At 41.2% G+C, this 21270-nt stretch overlaps 1 protein-coding gene across 2 annotated transcripts in view; it reads right to left on the minus strand.

The window, feature by feature from the left end:
* The window catches only part of LOC125464846 (beta/gamma crystallin domain-containing protein 1-like), a 122074-nt gene that overhangs the window by 25871 nt on the left and 74933 nt on the right, over positions 1-21270 (minus strand). For both annotated transcript variants that reach the window (XM_048557681.2, XM_048557682.2), the window contains 4 exons: positions 17064-17111; positions 9431-9549; positions 5855-6029; positions 2478-2617 (listed from right to left, as the gene is read on the minus strand). In XM_048557681.2, coding sequence (XP_048413638.1) covers positions 2478-2617; positions 5855-6029; positions 9431-9549; positions 17064-17111 — 482 coding nt within the window. The remainder of the gene's footprint in view (positions 1-2477; positions 2618-5854; positions 6030-9430; positions 9550-17063; positions 17112-21270) is intronic.

Raw genomic sequence — 21270 nt, forward strand, 5'->3', positions numbered from 1 at the left:
CACCCTTACAATCAGCACTCATAGTACACAGGGCACTCGGCAAATTTGTTCATAAATGTCCCCCGAAACACCTAGGAAAATTAAGTTACAGCAATGACCAATTCTAGAAACATTATCCTCTTACATCAAAGGGACAGAATCTCAAAGTCACTTTTCATTGAAACACAGGGTTGGGTCATGGTTTGGGGGGAAGCGGGTGAGGTTGAGGGGGAGACAGGGGCGTAGGGAGGAAGGGTGAAGAGATGGAGGGGGAGGGGGAGAGGGAAGTAGAGGTAGAGGCCTTGGCTTATCAAGATAGTGGCTGTAAGGAGAAGGAAAGGAGAAAGCTGCAAAGAACAGGGAGGCAGCTGCTGAAAAAAGAGGGAACAGCCTTAAATTGATCAACAAAGGAATATACAGCTCACTGACAGCAAGAAAAACCTGAAGTTACTGAGGTAATGAAATCTTTGTAAATGAAATGTGGAATCTTTATCTTGAGGCTGTGTTTGATGCATGGAAAATTTGCTCTTACAATGAACACCATGTGAATAATTACATTTCAACCTGAGATTGAGAACTGGTTGCAAAAAGTGGGGATAGTAACTGCCTGGTTAAATCTCTCAGTGTCTTGCATATGTAATGGAAGCATATCAGCTGTGATCTCAGCAGTCTGCAGAAGGTATGTTTAGGAATGGCTTTTTGTGAGTAGGTGCATGTTGTAAAGACTATTTCTTTTTAGTTTTCTGTATTTTTGATTTTGGGTTGAAATGAGAAAAGGTCTGTTTTAAAAACTAAGCATTGTGGAAGGGATTGTCGCGCTTTATAAAAGCCAGCTCCCAGCGCTCATGGTAATTGTGATTTGCACTATTGTTTGTTTAAGCAGTGGAGTCAAAGTTACTGCAAATGAGCTGGAGCCAGGCGCCATCTATGAAGGGAGGCTCAACTGGCAACAAGCAGCTGATTGGTCTGTGAACGATGACCAGTTATTGATGACAAAGATGTTTGGCCCAGCGACAGCAATGTGATTGGTTCCCAGGTAGCTGAACAGCTGCAATTGTGAGGCCTGACAATGTATCAGTTATTTCGAAGAATATGTTTGTTGCCAACTTATGCATGTTGTATTGTGCCAATTTAAATGCTGTTGCAGATAACATTCATGGAGGGTTGATATTTACATTGGAAACTGATGAATCCTTCTAATTCTGGATCTGACAGAGCCTAAATATACCATTTCCAACACAAATATTTTTACAACATGACAGCATTTCCCTATGCATAAGTCACTGAGAATGAAAAAGGAGCTCCTGAAAAATCAAAAAGTAGTTCTTGAGAAAATCTCAAGGATACCTGTCCAAAAAAAGAATTGGGTCCTAAATACAAACCTCTAAGATCGCAGTGTTCCTCTAAATCTGACTTCTTGGACATCCCTGATTTCCATAACCCCACCATTCATGGTCTTTTATCTCCAGCTGTCAGAGATCTAATCTCCAAACTTTCCTTCATAAACCTTTCCAACTTCTTGTCTTAATTAAACTGTTCCTTAAACTGTACTGTCAGAGATTTCCTGCCGGTCCAGCAGTTCACATTGCTGCCGATCGCAGCAGCCCCACAGTCATTTAACACTTTAGAAGATAATTTATTGCCAGGGGAGAAACGTTGCACTCTTAACTCAGGCAGAGGCTGCTGAACAAACAAATTGGCTGATAGCTCTGAAAACAAAAAATGCTGGAGGTCCCAGCGGGCCAGGCAATATCCATGGAGAGAAAGCAAGCAAACATGTCGAGTCTTTCTGACTCTTCATCAGAGCTAAAGTGAAGGCTAGTAGATCTGCCTGTCCAGCAGTGCAAATGGCAGTAATGACCAACGACAGTCCCTAGATTTAAATTCCAAAGTCTGGGACTACCTAAGCAAGGAGGATACTGTCTTATGGCCGGCTAGGGCAATGAACCCCAAGGCTGGTGGAGACAGCGGGGCATGGGGGTGTTGGTTAGGAGGCTGGGGTGGGGAGGAATGAAACACCTGTAGGACGGGGCCTTGATAATTACAGCTACCTTAGTGTCCTGGTGAACATTTTATCCATCTGTGAGCATGACAAAAAAACAAAATCACCTGGTCATTATTGTGCATGTCTGTTTATAAGAGCTGGCTGTAGACAAACTGACTGTACACTTTCTACATTGTATCAGAGACTAAAAGGTAAAATAGCAAGTTTAATAGCAAGTCCCAAAATCCATTAGCAGCCAGAGGTTTTAAATGGTGCGATACTAGTGTGAACTCTTTTCTTTGCTAACAATACCCACATAAATTCACATTATGGCATTCACACACATGGGATGGAGTCCTGTTCACCACTTTCATACAGGACACTGTAAGGCATAAGCTCATTAACAGGGATAGAAAAGGAAGAAGGAACATTCCATGCCACACCAGGTTCACAGTTAAACCATTGATCTTCCTCCAATGAGACCTTTTAAAACACAGCGTGCTGAGAGACTCACAGTCCAGAACTGACAATGATGGAGGTTGTTCTTGGGGGATACCCAAATATCCGAATATCCTCGGATTCACAGTGAAACGTAAGCTTCTTCCCCTCACCATCCGCCTCTGGGAACAAAGATACTTCTGGTATGGTGTAGTCCTGAGAAAGAGCCAACACAAAGAAGCAATCAGGATGTGGGATTATTCTGATTAATGAAGATCAATCAGTATGGAAGCACTGTTAATGGATCACCTCTTTGTAGGCTTTACTCTGGTTTCAATACTACATGCAGCTGTGTATGCTGCTTTCACTGGTTTACAGATCCATAGAAGCGGGGAGAGGTTATTCAGGCTCATTTCATTTCAGATTTGAATGACCAGCAGAGAGAGGTGACCTTTCTCTGGGCACTGATGGTCATCCAGCTGTTTAAGCTTATTGTCAATTCAGTAAATCAAGGCTAATCTGTATCTACATTCTATCCATTCAGAACATACTAAATAGAAATCTGGCAATCTCTGTTCTGGAATTTTCAATGGACGCTCAGTCTCTTCAATCTTATTTTTGGTGTGGGTTGGGCATGTCGTTTTGTTGATGGTGGAAAGCATTGCAGATTTTCACTGCCCTCAGTGTGAAGTAGTGCCAATGGAGATCACTCCTGATGGGACACGCTTTACAATCAGGACATCTGATGAAGATTTTGGTGACAGGTCCTGGTTATCTCTTTTATGGTGATTTCTGCTGAGCTAAATGGGGGACTGTGCAGTTACTGGACCCTCCTTGAGCCTCAAATGCATGTAAATATAGCCTTGCATATGGAAGAGATGTTTTTGGTTTGTTTGGATAGAGTCAAACTCCAATGTTTGTTTGTTTTGTTGATATGCTCTTCTATAGAACCGAACTGCTTTTGTGACAATGTATATCTACAAAGATATTTTTTATGAATAAATTCTACTTTTGAAATAAAAATATCTCTCGCAGCAGGACCCACCAGGCAGAGTGGGGAAAGACTACTATCTAAGATCTTTCTGCCAAAGTTAAAGGAGTGTCTATTCAGTTATCCGATCGCCCTCCCCGATGCCCAAAATATAGGCTTGTACAAGTAACAAATGGCTTGGATTTGTTTGAGGGATAAAGTCAAACTCAAATGTTTGTTTGTTTCTTTATATACGCTACTGTACACAACCAATCTGCTTTAGTGACTATGTACGTCTATAAAAGATCTTTCTAGGAATAAAGCATATTTTGAAATAAAAAAAAGTGCCTGTTTACACAGGTAGTATGGGTAGCAATTAGTTTGCTGACTGGTTTGCAACGCAGAACATTGCTAACAGCACAGGTTCAATTCCTGTACCAGCCACAATTACTGTGAAGATCCTACATTCTCAACCTTGCCCCCCACCTGCCCCCCAACACCCCCCCCCCCCGACCTCGCCACCTCCCCCACTTGAGGTGTGGTGACTTCAATTTAAACCTCCACCAGCTGTAGCTTTCTGATGAGAGAGTTTCTCTGTCATCATTTGGGACTTTATGCAGTTAGGTGCCAAGCTCCTGTAAGTTGCCTTGGAACATTTTACAAATTTTAAAACTTGCCTACAAATGCAAGTTGTCTTTGTTGTTGCCTCACACCTGTAGTTTGAGGATTTGATGTTTAGATACCCAAATCCATGTCCCAGTGTTAAAGAGCAGGCAGCTTTTAAACGCTTTTGAACAGCTCTTCAGTAGAACCCTGTGCTTGCAGTGTGGATATTGGGACAGGGAAACCAAAAGAAGTTATTCAAGTACTTTTAAATCACAATTTGGGGATCAAAATGAAAGGAGGATTGTATTAGTTATCAGTCGGTCAATGTGCTGGATAATTGTCTTGGCTCCATCTCATAATCATAGGCCAGACCCACTTTCAAACACACTGGTCTCTCTCAGCACCACCGCTTCTTGCTCCCTCATCAGTTTCGCTGGTGTGTAGAATATTCAGGACACATCAAACTTCATACAAGTAGAAGTCAACCACTCAGTCCTCCAAACATTTTCTACCATTCAATTAGATCTCCATTTACTTGCCTTAATGTACATATTTTGACCAACAGTTAAGGTCTTGGAAAATTTCAAATGGCGCTCAGTTTCTGCAGCCTCTGGGGAGAGAATTCTGGTTTGACATGAGCTTGTGTGTCTGAAACAGTGTTTCACCATTTTAAAGTCCTAACTTACCTTGCTCTTGTCACCCTCACCCTCACACCACCCTCCCCAACTTATCTCCAGAAGAAAACCCTCTGGGATCTTTGTCTTCCTCTAATTCTGCTCCCGTAATCATCCTGAATTTTAATTACTTCACCTTGGTCTGCTGCGCTGCCAAAGCATTGAGTCAGGAATTCTGTCCCTCTTCACCCCTCCTCCTTCATTGAAGTCAGTCCTTAAAACCTTTGCCTGTGACCAATCTTTGGGTCGCCTGTCTTACTATCTCCTATTGTAGTTCAATGTTAAAATTTGTTTGATAATTGCACCTGAGAAGCACCTCTGGATCTTTTACTACATTAAACAGAGCAAAGAAACGAAAGCACTGATGTTGTTGTCATTGTTTATTTTTGCTCGGACTGGAAAGTGGAGAGTCTATTATGCACATGACACTTCAGACAGGGATCACTGTTAATATGAAGTTATGGTTTATTGGCCAGTCCACAATCAAACTTGAAACTCTGAAAAAAATGCAGTTTGCTGCAAACAGTTGTTCCAGGGTTTCAGCTACTTATAATCGATGTCGTTGGGGATCTCTTAATTGATATCTTGGTTCACTGGTAATCAGAAGAATGCAAATTCAAGTCCCACTAGGGCTGCTTGAGAGTTTGACTTCAATCTAAAGTATCAGGAATACTTCTATGTACAAAAGTTAACACGAAGCATTGATACCTTAACTGACTCAGGCACATTACTTTAGGGATGACCAGCCCCACACTGATGTAGTTGAATGAAAACTGAAGTGGCCCAGCAGGCTTTTCAGTTGCATCAAAATAGTGCAAAGATAAACATACTGCAGTCAGTCAAGTCAGTGTCTCCCTACCATGAATTGAGGCTTTGTTAATTGTTGGAACATGTGCATAACAGGGTGCATTTTCAATTACTGACAACCACTATCCACTTCAACAGGGCGTGATACATTAATCCCATGACTTGTTGGCAGTCTGACATAGCAATGAAGAGCTCAGATATACCATACTTAACTCCCAGCGAAAATGATCTGCAAATAATCTTTTCTTCAGATAAAGGACTCACATTACTGCTTCACCAGTTCTGGTGTGTAACTGTTAAAGTTTCAACTGGAAGAATGTAAAACCAGTGACACCCATTTCCTGATAGTTAAATTAAAAAATGCACAAAGGTAATCATTTTCCATGCTTTGCTTACCCTGACTACTCTTTTGAGGGAACCAATGACGATGAATTTGGTAGGAGGTGGCTTGGAGTCAGGATCTTCAGTCTCTTCTTCAACTTCCTCTCTCCAGGGATCCGTCAACCTTACATCCTGCTCTTCAAGTATGAACTTCTTCCCTTTATAATTTGGCTTCTCATAGAACACCCAGCTGAAGCAGATCAAGACAAGATTAAGAGGCTTTTTTAGAGGTTTCCTTTTACACTCAGACGAATTCTCTATGGTGGGATCATGATTATTGAAATCATTTCTTTTATCACTCAATCTATGCAGCATTAATTTAAACAGAGTGTGAGATAGGTGTGGACCAAGTCATGTACAATTAGGGTTGCCAACTCTGGTCAGATACATTTTCAGACAATAACCTCCTGCCTCTAACTGCCCCACTTTACTTCCACCATTGGTCACCCCAACTATCCATCCTGGCAGCGATGTGATCTTCCCCAATTGTCTAATTGGATAATCCATCACTGTGAGTCAAATTGCTTTTTCATTCACCAAATTTATAAACTAATAAGTGAAAGCATTTTAAGAAAATGATGTATTTTTTGTTAGAAATCAGCCCTTTAGACTTTTCTCCACTTTTACTGGCTGTATTTTGCTGGAGGACTATCCTTAGCTCCTGGAATCTCCAGGATAATGCGGCATGGTATATTGACCCAAATTACAAGTAAAATGATCATGTTTCCATAATACAAAGTTTTGGCAAAGATCATGGAGAGTTCATCCGAGTGTAAAAAGAAATATAATGTCATAAATCTCATCATTTACTCATCAAAAGACTGGCTGACATTTCTTGTCCTATGATGAACCGCAGGATCGCGGAATTAATTCCTCCTACCACTAGATATTTACTGAACTTATGAAATTTTGTTATGGTCCAGTCCTTCACCAGTTTCACAATTTTTGCTTTAGAAGGTACTGACTGTGTTGTTTCTGGGCATCAGGAAATAGTGCAGGCCTTTAGTTCCTTGAACCTATCATTCAATTAGCTTTTATTCCTACCCCTTCTCACCTCTGCCTTAATACTTTCAGCTAACAAATATAAATCTCAGTTTTAGAACTAACAATTAATCAAGCATCAATTATTGTTTGTAGTATAGAGTTCCGAATTTTTCCCACTGGTTGTCTGTTTTAGTGTTTCCTAGGGTAGAACCTTCGCTTTTTTTGAGATTCAACGTGGAAGCAGCTTAAAGATGGGTGGTACATCCACTTAGTGGTGGGGGCAGGTCGGGTTTCCACGCATTGTGTTGTCAGCAAAACTTTGTTTTAACCAGCATCTCATTAACCGGCACTCTTGATAAACGGGTAACGATTATACATGTCAGATACCGCAATCTCCTACGATGCCCGAGTATTTATTCTAACAGCAATGTGCAGACCCCCTGAATTACGTTTCTATTTTTATTGTGTGATTTTAGATTGACTTTAGGAGGCTTGACAGTTTTACATAGATTTTTTGAGGGATGTCGCTCAGGGTTTACTGCAGCTGTGCGAACCTCTTGATTATCCAGAATATCTGATCAACCAGCAGACAGCTGGTCTCTAGGTACCGGTTAATAAAAAGTACGCTGTACATGCAGAGATAGAGGGCCAAACTTTAAGGGATAATGGGCAGTAAGTTTTGCACCACCCCATCCCCTCCCCATGGACCATCTAGGCTCTGACTTCTAGCATTATGTTTAAAGAGCATCTATCAGGACCTCACTCTCCACAACTTTGCGAGCAACTTCTGCTCATCACTCCAGCCAGCTAGAAGATGTCAAAGATCAGACAAAAACTGTTATCATCCTTGAATGATATACCCTTCGAGGTTCTCTAGTAGGCTGTCCAGGAGAGAAGTGAAGCTCTTTACCTGATGGTAGGCCAGAAGAGGCTGATCAAGTGGCCAGGATTGGAGGAGTCTCCAGAGGTCAGCAACTGGGGGTGACTTAAGAGAACCTGGCTACAGTGCCGTGGGAGGATGAATGACCCACTGTGCTGTGCCTGGGTATGTACCACAGTCTACTCAATGCCCCACAATCCTATGGGTGTGAGTTAACATTTTGAGGTTATGGCTGCAGGGGACTGCCACACAGGAACATGTGCCAGCCACCAACGCCAGATTCCTCATGCAGAGGTAATGTTTATCACTTCGAGTCACACAGTCATACAGCATGGAAACAAATCTTTTGGCTCAACTTGTGTGCACTGACCAGACATCCCAATCTGATAGTCCTATTTGCCAAAATTAGGCCTCTAAATCCTTCCTATTCATATACCCACCTGGTACCCTTTAAATGTTGCAATTGTATCAGCCTCCTTCACTTCCTCTCCTTCCATACGCATACCACTTTCCGTGTGAAAAAGCCACCCCTCAGGTCCTTTGTAAAACTTTCCTCTCTCACCTTAAACCTATGCCTTCTAGTTTTGGACTCTCCCACCCTGGGAAAAAAAAACCTTGGCTATTCACCCTGTCCATAGCCCACACAATTTTATAAACCTCTATTAAGGTCGCCCCTCAGACTTCTATGTTCCAGAAAAAAAGAACCCAGCCTATTCAGCTCTATAGCTCAAACACTCCAATCCTGGCAACATCCTTGTCAATCTTGTCTGCACTTGTCAGGATCAACAACATCCTCCCAATAGAACTGTACGCAATATTCTAAAGTGGTCTCACTAATTTCCTGTACAGTTACAACATGATGTTCTAACTCCTATACTCAATGTTCTGACCAAGGCAAGTGTGCCAGATGCCTTTTTCTCAACCCTGTCTACCTATGATTCCACTTTCAAGGAACTATGAACCTGTGCCCCTAGACCTCTTTGTTCGGCAACACTCCCAAGGGCCCTACCATTAACTGTGTAGGTCCTGCCGGTTTTGCCTTTTCAAAATGCACTTCATTGCAACTACCTCACTGCAGTGGCACTGCCTCTCACACACATCTGCCGGGGCTAACATTTAAAACATAAAAAGAGCTAAAACATTCAACAGCCCACATATCATCACCGCACTGACCGGGATAATATGCCCAACTGACAGCTTTTCTCTACAGGCTTGCAGGAAACAAGGGCTGAGAAAGATACCTTTGGAATAAATTCCTCTCAAATTTCTCAAATGGTGGAAATACTTTCTTTTAATTCAACCTTTGCCTTAATATTCCAAAAGCATTGATCAAAAGTTTAAAACACGAATGGTGAATTCAATCTCCTGACTGGAAGGTAGGGGTGGTATCCCAGCTCTACCCATCCTTGCCCATCAACCTGTGCATTTTCTCCAGTGGTAATGAGGGGAATCAATGACACATCACTGACCCTTTGTCAAAATGGCAAGCGGTGAGCTTTCAGATTAGAAAAGCCAATGAATCTGCCTGTTATTCTGGGGCCTTAGAAGTCTGTGTGGTACTAGAAAAATGAGTGTACATGCCCTAATTTAACCTCCTTAAATGTTAATAAAAAATCAGAAGAGAGGCAAGAGGAGAAAAATCTTTTAAACCAGGAGCTAATTAGTTAACACACCCTCTAAAATGTCCTTTAGCAATGGCCAGTTGTGGAGTGTTTGCATTGACTTACCATCCTCGAATAACTCTTACTGAAATGACAGCAGGAAATTCCCAAGACAAGCAATCAGGAACGTCACAAATAATTTCTCTCTGAAAACCAGTGAAGTTTGGCTTGTCGTAAATGATTATCTAAATTGCAAGAAATGGGAGATTGAAAAGAAAAGTCATGAGCTGACCTGCTCCACAGAAAAGACCAATTACAGACATCATCAACCATGTACAGCTAAGTTTGTGAAGCATTTATTACTACAAATCACAAGGAATTAAATCAAATGATGGCACATAAACAAGCTATTCAACTCAATGAGTCTATATTGATAATTATACTCCATACAAGTAAATAATCACGTTTCTCACTTTACCTTATCAGCATAACCTCCTTTTCTTCTCATGTATTTATCTGGCTTTGTATTAAATGCCTGACCTACCTTACATGGTATGAGACATGAGGCTTAAAATGTTGTTAACATTAGTAGTAGGGAATTGGGACGGTTTTAGACATCAGCAAAGGACAATAAAAATACAGCAAAGTGAAGGAAATGAATGACAGTATACCAGAAAGAAATATAAAAGTGGATGGTAAGAGCTTCGACAATTTTGCAAGACAGAAGAGAGCATTGAAAGTAACCATCCTTGGAGACTGAGGCAAGAGAAATTATAATGATGAATAAGGAAAAAAGTGATATCTGACAAAATTTGTATTTTGTTTTTACTGCAAAAGAAGGAAAAAAAGTCTGCCAAAATATTGGGGAACCAACAAATTAATAATGAGAAAATTAAAGTAATTAATATCAGTTGTGAAATAAATATTGGAGGAAGTAGAAATTATGAGCCAGTAAAACACATAGTCCCACAACCTAGGGTCCAAAAGAGATGGTTGGAGAGACGATGGATAAATGTCCATGATTAATCAAAATTTCCCAGATTCTTGAGTGTTCCCAGTGGATTACAAGATAGCAAACGTACAACTTGGTGTTCAAGAAATGAGGGACAAAGAATAGGCAGAGATGTAGGCCAGTTAACCTGACAATAGTTATGCAAAAAGTACTAGAACCCAATATCAACAAGCTTAATAAGGCCCTTAAATATCATGATATGATAAGTCAGAGTCAACATGGTTTTAGAAAGGAAAGGTGCATTTGACAAGTTTATGAGTGCATTTTGAGGATTAAACTAATGGGTATTTTAAAGGGAAAGTAGTGAATGTAGTGTATTTGGATTTCCAAAGGCTTTCAATAAGGAGCTATGAAATGTTAATCATAAAGGTTAATATGATTTGCAGGAATATATGAGTAAACAGAAAAAAATGGACACAAATCAGAAAGGAGGAATAAATAGCGCATTTTCAAGTTTACAAGTTTATTGTTGGGTGAGACCAGGATGACGCCAAGGTGATTGTCACTGTATTTATAACCCATGTGAATTCCTTAAAGATGAAGGGAGCAAGATCAATTGATCCAAGCTTCCTGATGATACAAAGCTAGGGAGAATAGTAAATCGGAACTTTTTTAATAATGATAAGCTTTCAAAGTTTGTTGTTCAGAGAAAGTTGTGTGTCTTTGTACAACAAACGCCAATTTAGAATGCAGGTACAGTAAGAAATTAGGAAGTCAAATAACCTGTTCAGCTTCATTGCAAGAGGATTGAATTACAAGAAATTTAACAGCGCACAGGTGACACTCCCCCTGAACTAGTGCTTACAGATCTGGTCTTTATACCTCAGGGAGGATCTACTTGTCTTGGAGATCATCATAATCATAAAGTCATAGGGAACTACACTATAGGAAAAGGCCCTCTGTCCCATCGAGTCTGTGCCAGTCAAGTACAAGCCCATAGATCTTCTAATCCCATTTTCCAGTAGTTGGCCCATAGCCTTGTTTGCCTTGGCATCACAAGTGTACATCTAAATAATTCTTAAATGTTATGAGGGTCACTGTCTCGACTAGAGGAAGGGTGGGATTACGGTATTGAGCTCAATGATCAGCCACGATCCTATTCAATGATAGGACAGGCTCGGAGAGTGAAATGGCCTTCTCCTCCTCCAATCTTCTATGTTTCTGTTTCACCTTTACAGACCATGAATTCAGATTCCCATCACCCTCTTGGTGAAAAAAAATTCTTCACATCACTCCTAAACCTCTTGTACCCTACCTTAAATCTCTGCCCCTGGTTACTCATCCTTCCACTATGGGGAAACATTCCTTCCTGTGATGCAGTGGATTCTTTTTCCCATGGGAGTAGTTTCTCTATCATGCCTCCACATTATTTTGACAACTTCTATAAAAATCTCTTGTAGCCTTCTCCTCTGCAAGGAGTACAATTGCAACTTTTGCAATCTATCTTCATAACTAAAGTTTCATATCTCCGAAACCATTCTCATAAGTCTCTTCTGTACTCTCTCCAATGCATTCAAATCCTTCCTGAAATGTGGCATCCAGAACTGTCCATAATACTCTAGCTGTGGTCTAACTCAAGTCTTACAAATGCTCAGCATGGCCTTCTTGCTCTTGTACTCTGTGCCCCTAATAATAAAACCTAAGATGGTGCATGTTTTAATTAACCATTCTCTCCAATTGTCCTGCCACCTTTAATGGCTTGTACATGTACACACAGGTCTCTTTGTTCTTGTACATCCTTCAGAGTAGGTCTCTGTACTATCTGCCCATGCATTGTTTTCCAAAATGCATCACCTTACACGTTTCCAGATTGATTTTTATCTGCACCCGTCTGCCCACTTCACCAACATGTAAATGTCCATTTAAATTTTTACACAGTCATTTCACAGTTTATGATGGCTTCAACTTTTGTACCATCTGCAAATTTTGAAACTGGGTCTGGAACGCCACGTTCTGGATCATTAATACATATCAGGAAAGGCGTGTGTCCCAATACTGATCCTTATGGAACTCCACTGCATAATTTCCTCAGCCTCAGCTGTTAATCAATATGCTGGTCTTATCACTCTGCCAAGTTTGTATCCATGTTGCTACTGTCCCTGTTACTCCATGAGTCTGCGCTTCCCACCCAAATATGTCATCTGGTATTGTATCAAACGCCTTTGGGGAAGTCCTCACATCATTCTGATCAGTGAGCAGGGGGATCTTATTCTGTGATTAAAGGCAAAACTTGGGGGCAGCACTCAGCAAGTCAGGCAATGTGTGCAGAGAAAGAAACCCGGTTCATGAGTCAGATCTATGGCAATTGTGATGAAAGGCCATCAGCCCAAGATATTCATTCTATTTCTCTTCCAACAGATGCCAGTGAAGCAACTGACTACTTGCAGCATTTTCTTTCTTTATTTCAGATTTCCGACATCCTTAGTATTTCTGCTTTCATTTTCAGTTTTTGTTCACTTTTGTTTCCTTGATTGAATTGACATCTCTAGTTCTTTTGACTTGAGGATCTGTTTTGTCCTACTGTGAAGATCTGTAAGTTTGTGTGACCGTATTCCTGGAAATTCACCAATGCAGTGATGTGATTGTGTTGGGGGGCCACTAATTTTCTTTTAAACCTCACAAAACATGATTTAGAAAGGACAAAACTGAATTTCTTTTTCAAGGCTGCTTTGGCTCTCTGTGAAGGAACTCATTTGATTCTGGATGTGAGTTTGCTCGCTGAGCTGGAAGGTTAGTTTTCAGACATTTTGTCACCATTCTAGGTAACATCATCAGTGAGCCTCCGAAGAAGCGCTGGTGTTAGGTCCCGCTTTCTATTTATCTGGTTGGGTTTCCTTGGGTTGGTGATGTTATTTCCTGTTCTTTTTCTCAGGGGATGGTAGATTGGCTCCAAATCAATGTGTTTGTTGAAGGAGTTCTGGTTGGAATGCCATGCCTCTAGGAATTCTCGTGCATGCCTCTGTTTGGCTTGTCCTAGGATGGATGTGTTGTCCCAATCAAAGTGGTGTCCTTCCTCATCTGTATGTAAGGATACGAGTGATAGTGGGTCATGTCGTTTTGTGGCTAGTTGATGTTCATGTGTGCTGGTGGCTAGCTTTCTGCCAGTTTGTCCAATGTAGTGTTTGTCACAGTTCTTGCAAGGTATGGACAAGCCAAACAGAGACATGCACGAGAATTCCTAGAAGCATGGCATTCCAACCGGAACTCCATCAACAAACACATTGATTTGGAGCCAATCTACCATCCCCTGAGAAAAAGAACAGGAAATGACATCACCAACACAGGAAATGACATCACCGACCCAAGGAAACCTAACCAGATAAATAGAAAGCGGGACATAACACCAGCACTTCGTCGGAGGCTCACTGATGATGTTACCTAGAATGGTGACGAAACGTCTGAAAACTAACCTTCCAGCTCAGCGAGCAAACTCACATCCAGAACCTCAACCTGAGCTACAAATCTTCTCAAAACTCGCTAACTCATTTGATCTGAAAGAATTAAAACATTACCTGATTGGCAGTCAACCTGTTTTGCTTTATTGAGAGCCATCACTGCCTATATTTCCTGATGTGAGATATATGCAAATAATCCAATCTTTTCTATAGAATTAATGACAAGAAGCATACCATTTACCTCAATCTGTCCATTCTGGAGCTATTGTTCCTCAGATGTCTCCTCCCACTTTACTCCATCTCAACGTATCAACAAATCCTAATATTCCTTTCTTCCTCATACACATAGCTTCCCTTGAAATATGTTTGTGCCGTTTGCTTCAAATACTCCACGTGTTAGCACATTCCCTATTATAACCATATGCTGCCTTAGGGCCTTTCTACTGGATTTCTTGTTGCTTCATTCATGGCTGATTTACTTTTACTGCCACTAACTCTGCTCTCTTCCAGAAGTGGAAATATCCATTTTACATTAACTGCATCAAATCCATTAGGAACAAAGAGCTCTCTCAGGTCATATCTCAGCCCTTTTCTGGAGAGAAATGTGGAATGAGATATTTTTTCTCCCTTCAATGGCCATTGAGTTGCTTCCGTCAACTCCCCTTCCTTACTACATCTGCCTGCACGTGTTACAGCCTCCTCCCTTTCAGTCGGCTTTGTGTCTGAACCTCAGCCCTCTCTTCCCCATGAGGCATCTGGGAAATTTCCTTGCATGAATAATCTTGTCAGAAGAAGCGGACATTGCTAAGAGAGGGTAACATTTGCCTGTTCTTTTGCACAAGCAAGAAACAGAGGAAAAAGAGAAAACAGGAGCAGAAATAAGTCTTTCAGCTCTTCAAGCCTTCCACCATTTAATATGATTGTGGCTGATCATCCAACTCAATCTCCTGTTTCCATTTTCTCCCCATACCCTATGGTCCCTTTAGCCCTGACAACTGTAACTAACTCTTTTCCTGAAAACATTCACCATTTTAGCCTCAACTGCTTTCTGTGGCAGGGAGTTCCACACGGTCACCACACCACGGGTGAGGAAACAGAATATAGAACATAGAACAGTACAGCACAGGACAGCCGACGATGTTGTGCCGAACTTTTACCATAAAACTAAGGCCTATCTAACCTCCACCCCTACCTTATACTATCATCTCATTTCTCCTTATCTCAGTCCTCAGTGGCCTGCCCGGTATCCTTATACCGTGACTTCTGGTTCTGGACTCCCGAGATATTGGGAAAGCCCTTCCTGTGGCAATGCTGTCTTGTTGTGTTTGAATTTTATATGTTTCTATGAGAGCCCCCTCATTCTTCTAAACTCCAGTCAATATAGCCCTAACTAATCTAGTTTCTCTTCATCAGTGGAATCAGTTTGCCAAACCTTTGTTGCACTCCTTCCAAAACCAGAACATGTTTCTTTCTTTCAAAAAGAGAGGTACTTTCAGAGTATGTTACTGCAGTTATTCAGAGCCACTAGCCTTCTGTAACATGTTTGTCGGATTTCACAATATTAGCTGTGTTCAACCTATGATCTGCTCTTGCTTGTAAATGTAGTGTTTAGACGCTTCTGTTTATACCCATTCGTGTACCTTTCTGTTTTTTTTCTTGAGATGTTCATCCAATTATTCTTTATAGATGGAAATTCAATAATGAAGCAGTAAATGTTCCAATTTTTTTCCACAATTTTGAGAACTTCCACATTATGTCAGAAGGTTTTGAACAGAAACCACAGTCTACACTGTGATAATTAAACAATTGGGAAGTAAGTGAAAGCAAAATACTGCCAGAAATCTGAAATAAAATCAGAAAATGCTGGAGAAACCTAGCAAGCCTGGTAGCATCCGTGGAGAGAGAGAGAGAGAGAGAGAGAGAGAGAGAGAGAGAGAGAGAGAGAGAGAGAGACACACTTAGCATTTCAAATCGATATGATTCTTCAGCAGCACCAAAGAGTTATTTTCACATAAAGGGTGACGGGATTCTGGAACTCAATGCCTGAAATGATGGTTGAGTCAGAAACATTTGAAACTTTTAAGCCGTATTTAGAAAGTCATTTGTGTTGCCATTGCCCCTGAGGGCTATGAGCTGGAAAATGGGATGAATGCATTCAGATCTTTGTTGACTGACAGAAACAGGATGTGCAAATGGCTTCATTCTGTGCAGTAAATGTCAATGGGCTGATTCTTATTTTTATTTGGCCAAGTCCAAATTGCCTCAGGGCTTTAGAGGGATTTCAGCTGCATGGGTTTTCTTGCCATAATTTGCCAAACTCACCTCATTAACTATCTACCCCAACTCTGTGGCATCCCTAATGCCAAATTCCAATCCCATCTATCCCAGAACACCTCACCATTCAGCCAATCTCCCAGAATTCACCAGCACCCTTTCACCACGATCTTTGTGAACTCAATCAGCTGCACTGCACATTTGCTTGAAACATGGCAGGCAGAGGTAAAGGTGGCACCCCCAACCTGCAAGTAGAGTCCTTGAGCTCCTACTGGGAGGGATGACTAGAAAGGCAGGACATTGTCTTCCCCAGGATCAGCAGTGGAGGCCATGATATCAGACCATGCCAGCCTGGCTGCAGTCACCACCCAGATTAAAGCAGTCTCACCAATGTGGAGGGACACCACCCACTTGAAGAGGTCAACAAGTGAACATTACTTGATGCCAAACATGATTTTAAAAATAGCAGGCATCCTGGACAATGGAAGAGGAGGAGAAGGGAAGAGCAGGTTCCTGAGAAAGAAAGAACCCAAGTAGAACACAGGGCTATAATTCTGGGATGCAGCACAATGAGAAGAGAGAAGGATGGTGTCACTAGAACCCACAGAAGGTCATCAGAAGATATTGCTGTGGGCCATTGACTCTTGGTGCAGCAATAATAAGAAAAGTACTATAACAAAGAAAGAGGTTTAAGAGTGCCTTAAGTATGCACTTAGTTTGAATGGAACAGCATCTCATGAGGTTCCCTTAAGAGCACCTTCAAACCCATGACCACCTAGAAAGACAAAGGCACCAAATAGCTGAGAGCACCACCACTTGCAAGTTCCTCTCCAAGTCACACACCATTCTGACTTGGAAATAAATTGCATTTCTTTCTTTGTAGCTGGGCAAAGATCCTGAAACACACCTTCCCAATGTACCTTTATCACATGGACTGTAGCAATTCAAGCTCACTACCGTCCTCTCAACGGCAGTCAGGGATTAGCAATAAATGCTGGGCCAGCCAGCAACATCCACATTCCATACACAAGTAAATCAAAAGTTGTAAGAAAGTTTCCGTCTAATTTGTAATTATTACCTTGCCAGGTCGGGGGTTAATTTTTCCTTGATCCTTTGGTGTCTTTTTCTGCAAAGCAAAACATAAATGATTTGTTTTATTAATTAGAACTGTTTTGCAGTCAATGACAGAAGTACTTCCCATTGGGGCACAGAAGGTCAAGTAGAGGGAGTGACTATAGTACATATAATCAAAGCATTTGCTGAGGTGTCAAAGCACAAAGGTTCTCCCAGAAAACTCACTAAACCTGGAAAATGAAAAGAACATCATTACTTTTGCTTCAATCAGTTGCTTCAACACACACTCAAAACTCAGTGGTGGTAAAGCATGGAAATCCTAAAGTGATTATTGGGGTTATTTCATGAACACAAACTGAAACAGGCAGTGGAAAGTGGCTGATATCTTCATAGGAGTTGCTCATCTCAGCACAGACACCAAGATGGCAAAGTTGGTCATGATAAAAAGAGGGCAAAGAAGGAAAAGCAGCGGATTCCTGCTCCAGATTTCAATTATTTAACTCCTACCAAATGGTACACAGGTGAAGAATACTGCAGAGAAGGTAGCAGTGGGCTTAATGCTGTTAGGTTTCATAGACAAGGCCTGTCAATGCCTATTGTTTTATATCCAAAGGATGGCCACTTAACTAAAGTACAGTAGGGTAACCATCAAAATGAAGCCATAACCCTACCTCGAATTGTCATCAGAGGGCATTGCCCCTATACACCCAAGCTTTCACTTTTCACTAAATTTGACAAAAAAATACTGAATCAGGTCTATAATCACGGTTGCCTGTTTCATGTCCTCATCAGAATTTAAAGATTCACACAGTGCTGTGAGGAAAGGATGGAAGAAAACTGGAATGGAAAGGAATGGAGAAACGGGGGATATGTTTTTGAAATGGTTTTTAAATCACATTGTATGACTTTCTGTCATCTGACATTTCCTCAAAATGTTATGACATAACCCGTATCTACCCCACCATCCTCAAGCTACTCCCCTGACAGCCTGTGGCTCAGGAAGTAACACACTATGGATTGAGAGCCTACTCACTGTTGTCCTAATATCGCTGACACCATTGTGGGAGTATGTTTACCTGAACTGGATGAATTTTAATGGAAGGCAAACTCTGATAGGCACCATGAATTACTGCAGTGAACAGAGGTTTAGTGAACCATGGGTAAACTATAGAACATAGAACATTACAGCACAATACAGGCCCTTCAGCCCTCGATGTTGTGCCGACCTGTCATACCGATCTCAAGCCCATCTAACCTACGCTATTCTATGTACGTCCATATGCTTATCCAATGACGACTTAAATGTACCTAAAGTTGGCAAGTCTACTACCGTTGCAGGCAAAGTGTTCCATTCCCTTACTACTCTCTGAGTAAAGAAACCACCTCTGACATCTGTCCTATATCTTTCACCCCTCAATTTAAAGCTATGCCCCCTCATGCTCGCCGTCACCATCCTAGGAAAAAGGCTCTCCCTATCCACCCTATCTAACCTTCTGATTATTTTATATGTTTCAATTAAGTCACCTCTCAACCTTCTTCTCTCTAATGAAAACAGCCTCAAGTCCCACAGCCTTTCCTCGTAAGACCTTCCCTCCATATCAGGCAACATCCTTGTAAATCTCCTTTGCACCCTTTCCAGAGCTTCCACATCCTTCTTATAATGTGGTGACCAGAACTGTACGCAATACTCCAAGTGCGGCCACACCAGAGTTTTGTACAGCTTCACCATAACCTCTTGGTTCCAGAACTCGATCCCTCTATTAATAAAAGCTAAAACACTGTATGCTTTCTTAACAGCCCTGTCAACCTGGTTGGCAACTTATTGTAGTTAGAGCTCATTGTAGAATAAGTACAAAAATGTGTTCTCTACTTCACATGCACTAATGAAATTGTGCAGAACTTTCATCTGTGCTTTGTTTTCAAAAAGTAAGTGAACATTAAACAATGGGACTGCAAAGCTGGCATTTTTGGAAATCAGAAAGCTGTCAAGGGAAAGAATCATATTATGAAATTTATAAGTTTTTCAGATGCATTAGTGTACATTATCCACTGGATAAAGTTCTATCCTGCATTGAACAATATCGATCTGTTTGCGTGAGATGTTCTTATTGTTATTACTTACCCCCTTGAAGTTCGGCTCAGACCTCTGTTTGCATGTGATCAAATACTCTAATGGATTCTGCTCAGCATGTTGTATTCATAAAGCTGTCAAGGGGAATTAGCACTTGCTTACTTCTGAAGAGCTTTTCAAAAGATCTCCAAGTGTTATTTGGATAAATGGGTTAGCGATATGCAGGGTTATGTCAGTAAGCAGTTTTGGGTTCTTGGGCTTCATGTTCACCCCCAGAACTTGACTGCTGTCTCAGCAAATAGGAGAGGTGTTTTTAACTTGTTGATCCCATCAGTTCAGCCCACTCACTGCCTTGTGCTTGCAGCCTGGGTTACTTGAGGATGTTATCTCCACTGGATAACTTATCTTTGGCAAGTACTGCTCGGTAGCAGGTAGGGTCTCAACATCAGGAAGTTCCCTGACTCAGGCCTCAAAGATGAAAGTGCAGCTCAAAGCCTTTTGTTCTCAGCTCGCAATCCCTCGATGGCTTTATGCCTTTCTGTCTTTGTGAACTCCTTCAACTACTTTTCCACAAGCTCACCCACTCTTCAACTCCTTTTACAGTGATTTCACGTTTATTCACCAACTCATTCCATTTAATTATTCACCCATCTTGCCCTGTTAATTTCCTTTCAGATAAGCATGAGTTATTGATTGTCACATATATCGGGAATGTGACAGTGAAAAGTGTGTCGTTGCCACAATTTGGAGCTATTTTGAGTTAGGAAAAGAATTAAAAGAAATTACATACATAGAGTTCATCTCTGTACACAGCTTCAAACACAGGTCACTGCAAGTTGTCCCAAACCTCAAGGATTCCCCGCTGTGGGCACTGCAATGACAACCCCCACCCCCCACCACCCCTCCCCAAGGGTCCATGTTTCAAGCATTCCGCAGCCAGGAGCCCTCACTCCAGGCACTGCCCCTGTCATTGTCAAGGACCCACCAAGCACCAGCCTAGACAACAGTCTGCATTCTTCCGAGATGCATCTGTATGTGTAAAGCGCTACCGAATTGCAAGGTCTCAATGGGTTTTTTTCCCCCTATGCATTCAAAAATATCAAATCCATTGAAGTCATTTCTTCGACAACAACCAACCCACATTGTGTCAGCATTCCCATAATTTTGTTGAGTTGATTTTGGGCCTGCTGGTAAGAACCAGAACATCTTAAAATCATATTGTTTTCGATAAGCGTTCAGCAAAATGCTTATGGATGAGCAGAAGAATCACATAGCATCATCTTGAGGAGATTTGTTATAAAAGGAAAAAAATTATGCACTTTCTGCGTGTGTGTTTTATCTCTCTCATTTTATTCTGACAAGATGGACAACAATATCCCAAGCGCTCACTGAGTTTCAAAAATACAAACATTCCCTTTACTCGGTGAGACCCTGGGTTCCAGAACCAGGAATCACAGTGTAAGGATATCAGGCCATGAAAGATTGAGATGGGGAGGAAGTTCTTCACCCAGAGAGCGGTGAGTCTATGGAACTCTCCGCCACTGAAAGTGTTTAAGGTCAAAACTTTGCAAGTTGTCAGGAAGGAGTTAGTTATAGTTCTAAGGGCTAAAGGGATCAAATGGTATGGGGAGAGAGCTGGAACAGGATACTGATTTGGATGATCAGTCATGATAATATTGAGCGACAGACCAGTTAATTTGATTTATTATTGTGACATCTATTGAGATACAGTGAAAAATATTGTTTTGTATGCTGTCCAAATAAATCATACCTGATGTAAGTACAACAGAGAAATAGAGCAGAATGCAGATTATTGTGTTACAGCTAAGGAGAAGGCGCAGAGAAAGATCAACTCTAATATATACCAACCCTAACCCTAACCCCAAGTCTAATATGTCTCATAACAACAGAAAATAAGTTATTCTTAAATATGTTGGTATGTTTTTCAAACTTTTATATCTTCTGTCCAATGGAAACTGGTGGAAGAGAATATAGGAATAGTCAGCATGGCTTTGTGCATTAGAAATGTTTCACAAACTTGTTTGAGTTTTTTAAGGACATAACCGAAAGGAGAGATGAGGGCAGAGTGGTAGATATTGTCTACATGGATTTTAGTAAAGCCTTCAACAAGCTTCTGCAT

This window comes from Stegostoma tigrinum, chromosome 24 (genome assembly GCF_030684315.1).
Source record: "Stegostoma tigrinum isolate sSteTig4 chromosome 24, sSteTig4.hap1, whole genome shotgun sequence".
Taxonomy (NCBI): domain Eukaryota; kingdom Metazoa; phylum Chordata; class Chondrichthyes; order Orectolobiformes; family Stegostomatidae; genus Stegostoma; species Stegostoma tigrinum.